Source organism: Ruditapes philippinarum, unplaced genomic scaffold (assembly GCF_026571515.1).
Source record: "Ruditapes philippinarum isolate M1 unplaced genomic scaffold, ASM2657151v2 ctg428_1_1_1_1, whole genome shotgun sequence".
Taxonomy (NCBI): domain Eukaryota; kingdom Metazoa; phylum Mollusca; class Bivalvia; order Venerida; family Veneridae; genus Ruditapes; species Ruditapes philippinarum.
Genome location: NW_026864380.1, coordinates 54,391 through 71,275, shown reverse-complemented (window position 1 = coordinate 71,275; position 16,885 = coordinate 54,391). Strand labels below are relative to the sequence as shown.

Here is a 16,885-nt window from a genome sequence, read left to right as displayed (position 1 = left end):
CACAAAAGATTTTGCCATAAAATTTACAACCGATCCACAATCTTATCTCGAGTTCCAAAACTAATTTAGTTTGGTTCAGAAAAAAAATCGAACACAGAAATGCTTCTGTTTTGCGAGAGGTCTGTTTCTTTCCATTTAGCCCCCTTATCTGAACCAGTAACCCATACATTTTACTGATATGTTCGGCAGATGGTACAAAATTAGGATTCGGCATATGAACAGAGCGATTCTTATATTATAATGTTGAAGGCCATGTTCTTAATATTACACTTTTGACGTTGATGTTCATAAAACAAATGTAGAAATAAGTCAAAATATACCTATGCCATGTTTTCCTCCCAAAAAAAACTTATCATCAATACTATTAGAAAAGACATTCTGTGTGTTTTAGTTTATAATAATATTGCTGTTCCCTAAGCACTTTTATCTTTATTTAATTGCTTACATTTGTTGAGAACAAACATTACTAAGAATACAATTTAAAAAATGTCAAGAAGAGTAATTTATTTTTCTATGTACCTCGAAGGTATGAAGTGTATGTTTTTATATTGACTTTTTATTTGTTCACAAGTCAAATCTAAATAGCATCCTCTGCTAACGAGAAGTTTAAGGTATCCCTCCATAATTGAATCGTAAAATTCCAATCAAAGGTTGTGTCTCTTTATTTATAAAGTATTAATTTGAAAGACAATTAAAATGATCAGATATTTATTGTTCCACGTCAACTCGATGATTATTTAATCTTTATATTATACGCCCCGGAGAAAAACGAAGTACCACGAATATTCACCAGTTTATGAAGAATGAATTTGTATGATACAATTTTAATGAATTTCTTGTCATTTGTCTAATGAGTACTTACTTGCTGTTTGTTATGTAAATATTTTATCAGGCAAATAAAAAAAATCGTCTGATTCAGTGTTGTTCTTTTGGTAATAACTTATGCCTTTTAGCGGTGTATCTAAATTGTGTTTTGCATTTTTTGAAAGGTAAACGTGCCTATGTAATTTCGCTAACATTCGCAGCAGATGTTCTATTGACAGATGTTGAAAAAAATCACTAATAAAGATCACAAAGTTAATTACAGGCATGCTACAATGGGAATGTAATGTGCACAGTTTATACATCTAAAAAAATGACTCCGGGACTTGACTTGATTTACTGTGTTTTTTATGTTCTCTGCTAGGTGAAGAAAACATTGTATATTTTATGTTCATTAAAGACTTCTGTAAGATTGGAGAAGTATTTTCAATTCAGTTACATCCGCTGGAAATGGCATACAGTGCCAATGAGATCGACTTAATTTGTGTGATTTTGATCATTGTTAATTATACTCCATTGTACTATGATAGAAACCAAACAATTATAATTTCTTGTTCAATATAAACTATTTTATTTCATTTATGTCGGTTATTCATATATTTAGCCATTTTTTCTGTATCATACTCAGTAAGTTTGTCCTAGCCGGAAGTGTCCTTTTTGTAATTTCAATTTGTGACCATGTCTTTCCGGCAAGTAACACTCAATAATACTAAATTTTATTCCGCGTGATAAAATAGTACCTGTCACAATAAGTATAGTTTGCTTTCTATAAATGTGATATTGAATTGACCTGACATATTCAACAGTGGGAACAAGGGTAGAATATGTTGATATGAAGATGTCATGACAAAAATAGCATTCTGTAAATATTTCAAGTGCGCCAACAACGTGTGTTATACACAGATGTTCTGTTACAGTGTTTGACAAATTGACAGGCATTTTACCGCTCAGCCAAACTTACAGACAAATGACACGGTTTCCACTGACACATTTGTTTATATTGTTTATATTTAAACTTTATATGTGTTGTTACTTTTATGGTACGCTGTTGCTTTAAATGTCGCGCTCACATATCGAAATAAATCTATAAATAAACGAAATAACAAGATGTCATCTTTGCGACACACTTAAAATTGTTTCACACATAGCGTTCGCCGTCAGCAACAAATGACATTACAAAAAAGATGGTTAACCATGAGTAAAGATTTTATTTTATTACAATGACAGGTTACGTTCTTGTTCAACATTTATGAGGTTTTTAATTAAGTAGTTTTCATTATCGCCCTGATAAAATATGTCATTTTTGCTTGTTCATATTGGTAATGAAAACCATTGCTTAAGGGTGGTCACAATGACCCAGACGCCGGACACCCGTACATACTTGTTAAGAATCGAAAATTGATATCGATTTATTATAAAATTACAAGAGTAAAAAGGGATTGTACATTTTTTTTGCATTATTCATTAAATCAAACAAAATAAAGTCAAGAAAGGTTAATGTTTCTAAAAAATTCAAACGAAATTTTCTTTTTATACAAATGCTCAACATGCCTTCAGTTAATGAACGATTTCTAAAAAGGAAACGATATTAATTTATTTTTCAATACCCATGCGTTACATGACTTTATTTTTTACGGATTGAAATAAGATTTTACAAACACGTGGCGAATATCTTTTATTTGAAACCTTTAAACATGTTTCGATTGACTTAATGTAATATAAAGCTCTTAATAGATGCATGATTTTTTTTCTTGATTGCCACACAGATCAGAAATTCCAATTGCGTTATCACAATGAATAATCGTTTTATTGAAATCCATAAACAGGATTAATTTGTACTTGTCAAAAAACGTAGACAATATCTAACCAACTTATTTACATTATTTTTATTGTCATTTTGACATTTTCTTTTCGTTTTATACGATGTACAACGTATGTCAATAAACAATGATAATTCAAAAGTATGAAACTGTTTAAGAAATGCAGTATAAACATACTTCCAGTAGAGAAACCATTTCTGGAATTCAAACAATTACATTGTTACAATCATTTTAACCCCCAAGAGCACAAACTAACCGAATGTATTGTAAGACACGGTGTTTAAAAAGTAATTTACGCTTCCTTTTATATTTATTTTCATTATAACTTATTGTTGTAAACTCGAAGGGGTTCGAAATCATTAACCAGCTCGTGGTGGCTAAAATCCTTTTTAAACAGCCAAATTAATCATTAATTTATTCTATAACCTAATGCAATTAATCAAACGGTGAAGGGGTTAAAACTATCTTAGTCATTTACGTAAATAATTGGCAAATGAAATGATTTTAGTCATCCCCAGGTTCCAGTGGTGGCCAATAAATACCAATTTTAATATCATTTATACAAATATAATTACATATTTAAGAATTTGTCCCTCCTGCCCTCTATCATCGACAAATGTCTTTAAACTACGTCCCACTTAAGTACTAAAATATAAATTTTCTCTTCATTCATAACAATCTCATTGATCCATTGTTTTGCTGTGATCTATGTCCCTTCATTTTTATAGTACTACAATTCATTGAGAAAATATTACAGTATCGTTACTCGCGTGGGGGGAATGTAAGTTAATTATTATAACAAATTTTGACAAAAAGTCTTTTGAAAGAGACGAACAAAGGCCAAAAGGCACCTGTTAAGTTAATCGATTAATGATCGCAAATTACATGTTTTTGTCTTATAACTGTCTTATCTGGGCGCATTTGTATGGAAGCCTTATGTCCAAATGCTTATTAAATGTCCCAGCCGGTACATTCAATTAGCCTCGGACAAAAGAAACGTCCCATAGGTTAGTTCCAAATGACGAAGCATGCCGTAAATCAAAATTAATTATCCCCTCAGAAGCTAGTTTTGAGTTGAAATATTGCTATATCAAATAACAGAAATGCTGTCTCGCCCGACAAATTAAAGATGATATAGGTAACCGTAAACCCGACGCAGAGCAATGTCGTTAAATGTCGTAAAATGCCAAACAACTGCTGTGCCTTTTGCCGTATATCAGTCTTTTAAAAATGGCGCTAAATCTATTAACATAATTTTGCGGATATATTACATAAACTTCCTGAAGAGATGTGTTCTTCGGTTGATAATGGTGCATTATCCCCAAAAAGACATACGAAAATAAGACTGTTAATGCAATAACATGTATGCCCTGTGCTACTCGTATTGCATGATGGGAGGCCAACAACTTATACCGCGGGACAACTATCAAAAAGTGTTTAGCACTTCAAATAGAATTGAATGAAATAACTCAAGATAATATTAACACAAACTGGTTATCTTTGTATCCTAATCTATGTTATAAATGCCAGACAGATTAAGCATACAACTGGACAGCCCCATTATTTGCTTTAAACTTGACCACTCGAGATGATCCTCTTCTTCTAAACACCTTACCTCTCTAAATCTCGCTGAGATTGGGAGAGATTTGTATTTGCATAAACGGTATGATAAATTCATTTTGTCAACCGGCACTCACAGTACGTTGATATGGTTTTCTCATTCAGGTTAACATTATTTGACAGGGGATCCAACGTAAATCAGCCGCTTTTCATAGAGAGTGCATTGCATAGCTGATTTATTGGACATAAGGATAAAATACTCGAGTATCGTGTTAACAGTGCACCACCCTGACTACAAAAATACATTAGCTTCAAACATTCTTCTGTTCAAAGTTTTCTTAAAGGTCAGTAATTGATAAAACAGTATCAAAAACAGTCTTAAAGTTTCATTTGTTATGTAATATCAAGCGAGCACCAAAGCACTTGACATTGATAGCATACATTTAGTCAACTATTTCGGTCGAGCTAGCAAAATGTATATTATATAATAAACTGAGGTTGTAAAGTTAAATTTTGCAAATATCATTGGCCACGAGTAAATTCCATTCCACAGAATTGTCAAATAAATGATAACATCCATAGACGTGCAGACTTCTCAGTAAGAACATATTGGACGTACAGCAACAAGTTGCATAATTGACACGTAAATATATTAATATGTTTTCTATTTTACTAAGCCTATTTCGATTTTGCAGACAGACAATTCAGAGCGAGGTTTACAAAGTTATCCTTCTTTAATTCAGAGATAGATGTCCCCAAAAGAGGATTTCTGGTTCGCGTTTCTTTCTTTACTCATTCCGTAATCTTTAAAGTCTTGTGTCAAGTTTGTTTGTAGTTTAAACTTCAATACAACAAACAAATTCTTAAACCTTTAACATTAAATACTTTCCCGCCATGGAAACGAAAGTGTACATTGACAATTCTTGCATTATTGAGGCGGTGAGAGAAAGTGAATATGATCTGATATATTTTTACGAGGTCGTGCAAAAAACAATTTCCGTCTTTTATGGTTTACACCGATCAGCAAAAAGCGTTTGATATTAGCAAAAATATTTTGCTCTCCGGGTGTCCATGTTATTTTAATTTTTTAACGATTACCTGATTATTTTCAGGGATTATGGCAAATCTAATACTTCTTTTTAGAGGATAAATCTTACTACGAAAAGTTTTTGTTAACTTTAAGAAAATAAATCGTTCGACATGCATTGAACGATTACGCACACTATCAAAGATCCGCTGAAGATATACGTTAATTTTCCTTACAAAGACAACTTAGATGTTTTAAACATAAAGGGATTTAGGACATTAAGGCTGACTTTTATGATATGCACTTCTTTTGATCATAAACTGCATTTACAATCAATAGATTTGATATATTATAATCGCACATTTCAAAACCGTTAGTGACTTTTTTTTCAATGTATCAGAGTATTTACTATACACGGAATGACATTTGCCGATATGTCTCAGGAAGTGAAAGTTTCATGCAGCCATTGTGAACAGTTCTTTTACTATCTTTGTGAATGGCCTCGACTGAAACATGCAAAAGTTACTGATCGTATCTAAATAACTGAACCATTATCTCGGGGTATATCTTACATTTATCAATTAGTAAATATGATAGTGCACCCATATATTCATTTACTTACAATTGCGCAACTAAACACTTATGATACCTTTCATTTAGCCTATAATGCATTTACATTGGAAGATGTAACAGAAATATTTATATCATATATTATCGGTAGACCAGACAGGACTTTCGGTCACGTGATCATCTGAGATACCTATATCATTACTGTGTCTGGTCTAAGAATACCAGTAGCCAAGAAACCACTAAACAGCCACATGATAATAAATGGGAATTAAATGTGAAAACATCACCCATGCATTTTATCAATTTGGAAAATTGGAAACATCAAAGGTATTTGATTAGAGCGGTGCAATGCGATAATACGTGAAGTTTTTGGTAGTGTATGGCACATCTTTATCTTCGTTTCACAAACTCTCTGGAAAGATGATTCGTCAGTGTTGCAAAAAGGATCGCTATTTTTTACGCTAACCTACAGACTAACATTCCCAACCAATCAATCAAATTGTGAAATTATATGTAAAAACACCTTTTTTGGTATATTTTTTTTTATAATGGCTTGAATTCATCTCGACGTTATTATCTCGACATGTAAATACTTCCTATAAATGCCGCAAGTTTTCTTACTTCTTGTCCGTCATGCAATGCACTGCTTGCTTCACATTGATAATTTATGAACTTGAACTCGGTACACATTCTGCTGACCTCTCAAATGCAACAGTGCCTACACTTTTCATTGACCAACTAGCTCTAGTCACGATATAAATTATGGCCTCAGAGATAATTCTCTATCTGTAAAATCGTGACGAATAGCCATTTAGAAAATCATAATGAACACATGTTTGTAAGTGTACGAATTGTTTCAAGATTTATAATTGCCCGCGTAATTGAAAATAAAAATTGATGCCAAGGATTTGTAAGGCCGATGTACGATGGATGCAGGAAATAACGCGGGACCAAATAACGCAATCTTCTGCCGTATAGTAAATATACGGTGCTGCTGTAAAGATAGCACGTCGTAATTAATAACATTGATTGGAAAACTGAGTAATAGTTTGACTCATTACAGAGGGTAATATAGATCAAATTGCATGTGTCTTAACAGTGCAGTGTCACAAATCTATACCGACATGCAACATGGTGCTTTATGACACATCACGTACATATATCCCGTGTTTTTGTTTGTTCTTTTTTCTTCACTTTAGATCGATTTGTGTCTATGATCCCTGATGTGTAGTAGTGTTTGTAGAAAAACACACACTAAAAGCAAAGTTATCTTTTTTTCAAAATGGGTCATTTACTATTGATCTACGATTGTTTCTACCATTGTCTACATACGTATATAACTAAACGCCATAAGGTAGTGAATAAGTAAGCCTCTGAAATTACTACTGGCATACCAAGTTCGCATTCGACAGGAGACCATCTCCTAAACATGCCATGTTTTCAGGAAATATTGAATATGTGAAGCCAAGACAACATCAATGCTGCGCCGTTTTTTTAACATAAAAATAAAATATAAAAGATGGACTTGAGTATATAGAATGTTAGAAAACCACGTGATATACATGTACATAAATGTCAAAACATTGCATTAGAGTATATATGTGCTGTTTTTTGTTTTGTTTATGCACACCGAAGCAGCTTTCACCGTAAACCATAACAATTTTATCTTACTCACGGTGATGTTTGGACATTAGAGTAGATTTACATTGCTGCTTTTTTCTCAACATACAATGCTGTATAGATACTGCTATGCCCTTATATTTTTAAATGATAAATATGTATGTACCCGACATAGCCTAACTTTACTGTGGTTGACCAAATATGCTTTTTATGAATTATAGCCTCATTTAATTTCAATCCTTAAAATCGATAAATTAAGATGTTATAATTAACTTTTAAAAATGAAAAGAAAAAAAGAAAAATATTTTTTTTAATGTTACCGACGACACGACGGCGTCGTGTCGAGCATAAAATTGGTGGGATTTTATATTAATTTAATACTTAACTAATTTAACGCTCGGCAAGAGTTCATTCGAAATATTAGTGGTTTTTATTAATATGATATGATCATAAGCTTCAAAACGAATTCACTGTAATAAAATTACCCCCGAAAGGAAAAATATTTGACTGTTGAAATGTTAGATACGTCGCTTTCAATGAAAATGATAATAAAACCCAAATGGGCGAAAATGATTTACTAACAGGCATCCGGTTTTATTTATGCTTTATCCTGACGTTTCTAAAATACAATTAATAAATCAGTTTTTTCCACAGTTATTATTATTATACCCCACATGAAATCCGGGGTTCTTCTGAAGGTGAAGAAAAAGTACAAAAAGCCACCTATATAAAATTAAAGCAAGTTAAATTGTCGTTAAAAGCGGTAAAATTGTTTTAAATTATGTAAAATGGTGGAAAATATGATCGTTGACAAGTGTATGAGAAGTAGTTAGTAAATAATTACCGAACAGTGTTTGAAAAGATATACGAAATTGTATAAAACACCTGGGTTTTTACAACCGCTCCACGATCCATATCAGGCGGTCAAAATAAATTAATGTTAGGTGCTGTTTACCTTAAGTCCAATATAGATGTACCTTAAGTCCAATATAGATGTACCCATAACAAAATCTTACGCCCAAGGGTTGTGTACTGGGTGTGTTCAGGAAAAGAAGAAGTTTTTTTTGTCAATTATATGTAAACAATTATAGCTATTTGCTAGGGAATGTTACACAAATACAAATTGAGGTATTTTGAACCTGTAACGAGGACAAGTAAGCAATCGTTGGCCTTATTTTTGTGTTGAATATCTCATAAATGCACAAGCATGCGCAGCAAAGTTCGTGTTTTTGCTTCTTTATATAAAAGCAAAGTAATTGAAAGAAAATGTTGCTGTGAAAACTGATACATGGTGTACAATAACACATATTTTATTAACTAGGTATGCATTGTGCCAAATATATCACCTAAAAAGGATGTCTTATTCAAAGTCTAGGTCAAATTAAAATACTTCATAATCTTAAAGTTACGGTTATTTTTGCTTCAAATACCAAAGTTTTCTTCATGACCAGGCATGACATACATGAGAAAAGTTCTCCTCTTTTTTGTTTTCTTTTTTGCTTGTGTGACGTTTAGACAAGAAAAAAAGACTTGTTCAGGTGCTAGTATTTTGTAGTTGTTTTGCTCCATCTTTTTGTATCTGTTTCTCCACTTAAAAGTACATATAATGTTTTTGTAAAACAAATTGAAGGAACAAGATTAGATAAATGGGCTGATGTACATTCATTAACAAAGCCTTGAATTTTTACAGAAAGTAATGGAGTAGTTTTACAGGAAAACCGTCTCAAACGTTTTATAAGTGGCTGTGTGGATGTAAATCCTGATTTTTCAACTCAATGGGCCTTTAAAACATGGATAAATTAACTTAATTTACGAGGAAGGATGCTTTTAGCTAATCTCGGTAACCTAAACAATTCAATTTATCCAACCTTATTGATACTGTTTTCTAATTTAAGAATCTAACTGCCTCATTAAATGATAAGACATACGTAATACGACATAAACCTAAATAAATATAAAAGAAAGCGTCTTCGTTTTATTTGGTTACGGAAATTAATAAAAGCTATTACCATTGTGTCCCGTCGGCGGCAAACATTTCTAAATTGTAGTAAATTTATTTTATTCCCTCATTTTTTTGCTTCTGTGAATGAAATTCTCTGCAAGGGACGTGTTTATTTGACCATGTCAATGACTACTTCAAAGCGGTGTTTTGCAAATAGATCGAATTTCATCTTGAATATGCTCACGGCACTTTTGTAACAATACGAAGACAAAGGGTGGCGGTCGTAATTAACGAAAATGGGGATCAATTTAGAAGTATTTACTCGTTTTATGTTCATAAACTAGTTGTTAATGCGGAGTTCAGTTGACAAATATTTCATTGCCTTTAGGAAAATTCAATTACTCGCAATGTTTTTTTCTTGGTAATTTATAAAACGAAATTGCCATTAGACGAAGAACTGGTTTTGTATGACATGAAAACAATGAATTAATGCATGAAGCCTTCAATTATAAACAGGAAGTATGGATATATAAATAAACCCCAATTTCTGGTTTGCAACTGAAAATCAATTTTAAAAGTTATCATCTGTTTGGAGGAACGCATGCATGTGGTTCCAAACATTATTCTAACACAGCATGTTCTGAACACGACTTACAAAAACATGTAATTGTTATTGCAGTAACCATGAGATCATTCGTGCTATATTAATACAACTGGTTTGAAAGAAAAGAAGAAGAAAAATTTTGAAAAAAAGAGAAAGAAAAAAGAAACGCAGCGTAGAAATTCATTGGCAATGATTATAAAATGAAATCAATTGTTCACGTTTTGAAATTGGACAAAAAAGTCTTGTATGTAAATAAATAATATGAAAAGGACATGTGTAGAATAAAACGATAACAAAATAATTTTCTTTGTGGCTATCTTAATATTGATATTATACAATTTTACACTCTATTTAATACTACACTAAGTAAAATAGTGCATTTGACTGTATCCCTTCTTTGTATTGGGCAAATCATAAACGTATATCTTAATCTGATATTTTTTCTGAAAAACTATATTGTTGATAAGTACAAGTATTATTTGTTCCCATATGAACTTGTATTCTTCAGAAAACTTGTGTATAATTGTTAACTGCTATTTTTCTCACTGCACATGTGTATCATTGTAAATTGGCTATAAGCAATGTATTTTGTTTTATGCTTAATAAAATTCGTATTCGTATTCGTATTGACTGTAAAACATTACTTTCATAGATTCAATCATTCCAAGGAATTCCAAGGAATTCAGCATCATTTTTTTAAAGTGTCACTGCTGGACCAAAATTAAGATTAAAACAAAACATGAATTTACGAGGCTGTAATGTAAAGATTTATTTTAGACTTAACGCGTGTTTAGGTATAATTGATGAAGCTCATTTCACTGAGTTTTTACACTGGTAATGTTTCAAGCCTGCATAGTTATTCTGAATGAGAAAGCATTTTTCAAAATTAAAACGTATAGAAAATAAATGCATTTTCAGTGCACATCCGTGGTTTACACACATAGAGGGCGATGAAGCGTGCAATTTAAATGGTGCATTTTCATGCCCACCTGAAAGTTGAAGGGAATAATCCCCATTGATTAACATATCTATAGGCCTAGGAATGTCATATGTTTTAAATATATTGAATAGAAGAGAGAGCGTGTGATGTAAACTGAAAATGTATTCAGATACATACGCTGGCATTTCATAAACTATGGCCTTACTTTTTCTCCAAAATGATGACATTTCAATACGACATCAAATGTTAATACTGAAAATTTGAAAGGTGTTCTTCTCAAACCGATTATCCATGATATTGGGACGGTAATGTTGGTGAAGTTTTTGCTGATAGTTTTGATGATTCGGGTGTTCATATAGCTGTCGCTTTAGAGGATAATGATGGTGATGATAATGATGATGATAATACTTATAATTATAAAATGATGACGATGATGATCATGGTAATAATAATGACGATGACGACGACGATGATGATGGTAATGATGATGATGATGATGAAGATAATGATGATGATGATGATAATGATGATGAGGATGATGATGATGATGATGGCGATAACGACGACGATACTGATGAAACTAATAAAAACGACGACAGTAATACTGCTACTGTCGAAGAAGCTGTGGTTATTGTTTGAATTAATTGAGTTTTTATAATTTAATATATAATTGATTCAATAAAATTTGTTCATAATGATGTAACACCGACGAGTGAAATATGATTTGTCTCTGCAACCGCTCAAACTTAAAACAAACGATGATGCATTATTCATATTTTTTTAAAGCCACACTTAATTGACTTTCACCTATGTTTCTTTTATCTTTTTATTTATTCAACACCATACATAACACTACATAAATTAATGAGATTACTTTAAAATAGCATAAATATCAAATACGAATCTGCCGTCTTCGTTGATCCCAACAGATAAAGATGCCACGGTTGTTTTAACTCTGTCACCGCCTGACGAACGCTAAATTTTTATTTAAAGCGTCCGTCTTAACCATTTATTAAACAAATCTTTTATATTTTCTCCAAAATGAAGGAAATCATTTTGAAAAACTGTTCTGTTAACCGAACGTATTCAATATATTTGATGATCAGATCTGCCTATGTTTCGACATACAGAAATCCAGAAAAATATATTGTATGTACAAATATACTTCATGTGAATCGTGTATGTAGCTTTAACTAGCGATTAGTATCAAAACAAGAATAAGCTAATGTAGTAAGTTTCGGTCGAGTGAAAAGTGAATGAAATAATTGAGTGCAATCAGATGAAGTGTCCTTTATAGTGTAATTGAATATATCGATCAACTTAAGATTGACTTTAAGAATGGGAAAGGATAGGCTGGGAGTATGAAATTACATTATACATTTTGTTAACGCCACATATTATTTTCACTTAATCATATTAGGTTAAAAAATTTGAATTATTTGACATCTGGCAAATAAGGTGAGAAATATATACTATTTATATAAGCAGGCCAATGTATGTATTCTATCTTATATAAGTAATTATAGTAGGCAAAAACAATGGATCTGACATATTTTCTGTTTGAAATTTAGATACTATTAAAGATAAATAGGTTAAATACGAAAATGTTTTAAGATATTTATTATCAGTGTAACAATTGGATTCCTTATTATGCACAACAATGCACGGGTTAAGCGTGCCTGTGACCTTTGGCGACATACGATCTAATTATTTTATGCAATTCTTACACTTGTTCAACGCAGCAGACGACAAATATTAGACCAACCGCGTAGATAGGAAATAATTGCCTATTTCGTGCAGAACCACGGTTAGATAATAGTTGCACTATTCAAGGTTTGATGTTATATCAACTTTAGAATTAAAGCTACCTGTACAAACGTGGTGCATACAGCTTCAATTCATAAGTATCTGTTTGATATCAATATTGCAATTATTTTTTCCCGACAAAAATATTATTGCACGAGAGAAGTGCTATATCCTACTGCTGTCGAATATCAACTTCATCATTCTGTTATTACTTAAATTCAAGACAAATACATCATTGAACTGTTATCTAATTATGTACAATTTACTCATATATATACATAAATGTAGCTACCTTATTTTTTTTATCTTACATTAAAAAAGAAACTGAAAGCCTTTACATTTTCCATCATACTTGAACAAGAACGAGGCTCTCTCTCTCAACGATTAAAGAATCAATAAGTCAAGATTCATCAGATATTTCAGTTTCATTCTCAACTTTCTTGTCTCTATCCAGAAACTTAAAAAACCTCTCGAAACAAAAATCTGAGACTCCGACAAAACTTTTGACATAACTAATTCATTTTCACCGTAAAAATCTCTTGGCAACGATGGGAACAAATTGGTTCTTGTTTTTAACTAAATTACTAAATTGAAACAGATATGCTAACAAATCGTCTGTAATTCAAAAACAAATTTAACGATTTCAAATTTCCCCGGCTGGTTTCCCGCAGATATACGGCTCAATATCTACAGTGCTTTGAAAGCTTTTGTTTGCCTCCCATGAAAATAGATTTTACAAGATTCTTTCACAAAATAAAATAACCTTATTTAAGCGCTTACCTGGGTAAACAGGCCAAGTAAAATTGTAAATGGTCCGTAAAACTTCATGTTGATGTCTTCTTTGATAAGTATCCAATTATTGTTATTGAATCATAAATTTTTCACAAATTTGAATAAGGATTTATTCCAAAAAACATTAGTTTTTACTTGTAATAAAACTTATTTTCACGGTTACATATTTTCAATAAAGTTTTTATTTTTTTATTTTATAAAAATCCACCTGTCATATACAATCCATGTTTCAAGCATGTGCTTTAACTGGAAAAAAACTAAACGCCCGTAATTTATGTCAGGTCCGATGATAGCAATGCCATGTTTAATGGCAAACCGTTTCTAATATATCAAAAAATGTCATAAAATTGTGTATTCGAGTCAAAAAAAGCAAGGCCTGCCGTCAAAGCAAAGATTTATGGTCTGGGTTTTGATACTGTACACTTCAGAAAAAAAAGAAATCCTCTTTTTGCATAAAAAGAAAGAAAGAAAAAAAAACACACTAAATTTCACAAAAATTAATGTAAAAGTAATTTTGCTCTTTTTTCTTTCAAAAGTATAGTAAATCCGTTTGCAAATTGTACGCAATTTATTGCAAAATATCAAAATATTCTTTTCCTATTAGCGAAAAGTTTAAATTTAATTTCAATCTTGTATTTTCACTAAACACTTTTACATCCAAATTAATACACTAGTTGTAATTTAAACTCTACGGTCCACTCCAATAAACCGAACTGTTGATTGTAAGATACGCTAGCACGAAATGGTGAAACACCGAAAATTACACTAACCGATACGGTAAACCTCTCCGATACCTAAAAAAACGGAAGGAAGGTAAAACTAAAGTAGAAAACGTTTATGATATATTTTTCAGCGTTGACGGTTCAGTTACGGAAGACGATGTTTTTTCTTCATTTTACAGTAAACCGAGATTTATTTAACTTGGCTGGCTGTTTTAAAGTGTTCGCATTTGTATTATTAAACTGTTGTTGTTTTTTTTGTAGCAAGGTAATTTACGTTAATGTATTACTAAGTTGTTAGTAGATGCGTTTATACAAGTGAGTTATTGTAATGAAATTATCTCAGATGAAAATAAAGTTTAACAGGTGAAGTTTTTGTCGAGAAAATGAAGAATTTATATGATAACCCGCCACTTATTTCTAAAAATCTTATACTGTTTTCCCTTTCTTAATACAAATGTATTATTACTTTATACATAAGGTTAGTTATATACATATAGGTAAAATAAAACACTTGTTTCTAGTTGTTAAAAATAAATAAGATTTCATTTAATATTAACAAAATCATTAACTTGAAGCTATGTAAATGAAGAAAACTTTTAGATGTTTTTTTTCCCATTGTTTAGTGATGATTTTGTACGTAATATCACAGAGCTAAATTTATATTTAATATAATATGTAATATAAGTCTCAGGTAATATATATGAATGCATGTTCACAAGATTCATTAATAATACTAATACTAATACTAATACTAATACTAATACTAATAATAAAAATGAAAATAATAATAATAATAATAATAAAAATGATGATGATTGTGGTGGTGATGATGATGATGATGATGATTATGATGATGATGATTATGGTGATGATGATGGTGGTGATATGACGATGACGATGACGATGATGATGATGATGATGATGATGAATCATTCTACTTTCTATTAAATTTATACTGATTAACATACAGTGTATAGTTTTAAATGTAAATATCGATAGTAATATTGAGAAATATACATGATTATTCGGCGATTCTTGTATGTTTCTAATGATTATTCATTAAGGATTCATTATATAAGGTTTAAAAACGTAAGAAAATATATTCAAGAATTTGTTGTTCCCAAACAGATGAAATTTTTTTAAAATGCACTAAATTTACAAAAATGAGATTCCCTAATTAATTTTAAAAATTACATATCATATTCCCTGAATAATCATCCCCCGTGGGGGAAAAAAGCCCGTTTTTTAAAACCAAAACTTTTTTTAAATTTATTATTCACGGAAAGATCGGTGATTTCTTTTTGTAGAATGTGACTTAGTAAGAGATTAAAACATGATTGAGCCGCGTCACGACAAAACCAACATAATGGGTTTGCGACCAGCATGGATCAAGACCAGCCTACGCATCCGCGCAGTCTGATCAGGATCCATGCTGTTCGCTATTAGTTTCTCTACTTGTTATAGGGTTTGTAAGCGAACAGCATGGATCCTGATCAGACTGCGCGGATGCGCAGGCTGGTCTGGATCCATGCTAGTCGCAAACGCATTACGTTGGTTTTGTCGTGACGCGGCTCAAATGTTCTTGTCGTTTATATCAAATGTGACATGTCCGTGCATCCGGGCGTTAAGAGTTTGGTGCTTAGAAAACTTATTTGAACACGTCTGAAGAAGTGATTTCCAATATATGAACATCTAACGTAAAAATATGTTTTTAAATCATTCTGGAATCGTAAGCAAAGTCTAAAGTTCAGTAAATAAAGAAAAAGAAAATTTCGAATTTAGGAGATGTTAAAAACGGTGGAAAAGCTGAACGCAGTACTGTTTAAAAGACAATCTGCCACCATAATACTTGTAAGTGGTGTTTAATTTAGAACCTTTAGAAGTTGCCATACAAAGTAATTAAATAGTACAAGAATGAGAGGAACTGTACTTCTATAATGTGGGACCAATGATTTAGTAATAAACGATACAAAAAGGGTGTGAAGTTGTAAACATGCACATAACTAACCGTAATATTACTTATACCATTTTATTTCAGAAATAAATAAAATTACAGCTTGCATTTATTTATGTGTAAATAATTCTCCTATTGAACAGTGAAATAAAACAGTAAAGCTATTATACATATTTACCGCGCCGATTTTATGATTTAAAGAGGAATATGGCGTCAAATTGCTCAAATTTCGGACTTCCGCGAGAACCGACGAGATTGTAAAGATATAAAAATCGCCAGACGGTTACGAGGCATTGTGCGTTTATTTAACAATCTGTGACAATGACCAGCGAAAAATGTGCTAATTGAAAATATGACAATGCTTCATTTAACAACATTGTCTGAATGATCTGATAACAATATTCATCACCCAAAGATAGGTATACGGTTTATTCAACGAACATTGGTAAATTTTTAATACATCGCTATTTGAAAGTTATTTACCAACAAATAAAACGAAATACAAAATTTACAGATTAGAATTTTAATAATCTGCAGATTTGATTTTGCGTAGGAACGCTGGGTGACGCGACGGACTCTTTCAAAGTTGTCGTCTGCTTTTAACCGTCAGGAGCGTCGCCTCTTTTCTTGCGGTACACCGGATGTTTTCAGCACGTGAACACATAAATCTTAAAACATATCGAGGTTAAAAGCTATAATTAGTGCG

At 31.6% G+C, this 16,885-nt stretch overlaps 1 protein-coding gene across 2 annotated transcripts in view; it reads right to left on the bottom strand.

The window, feature by feature from the left end:
• The window catches only part of LOC132725393 (daf-12-interacting protein 1-like), a 37,026-nt gene extending 22,712 nt beyond the window's left edge, over positions 1-14,314 (bottom strand). Inside the window, exon 1 of one of the 2 annotated variants that reach the window (XM_060710498.1) lies at positions 13,492-14,314. In XM_060710498.1, coding sequence (XP_060566481.1) covers positions 13,492-13,539 — 48 coding nt within the window. In that variant the 5' untranslated portion in view covers positions 13,540-14,314. The remainder of the gene's footprint in view (positions 1-13,491) is intronic. The other variant, XM_060710499.1, reaches the window with a different exon arrangement.
• Positions 14,315-16,885: the final 2,571 nt, after the last annotated feature.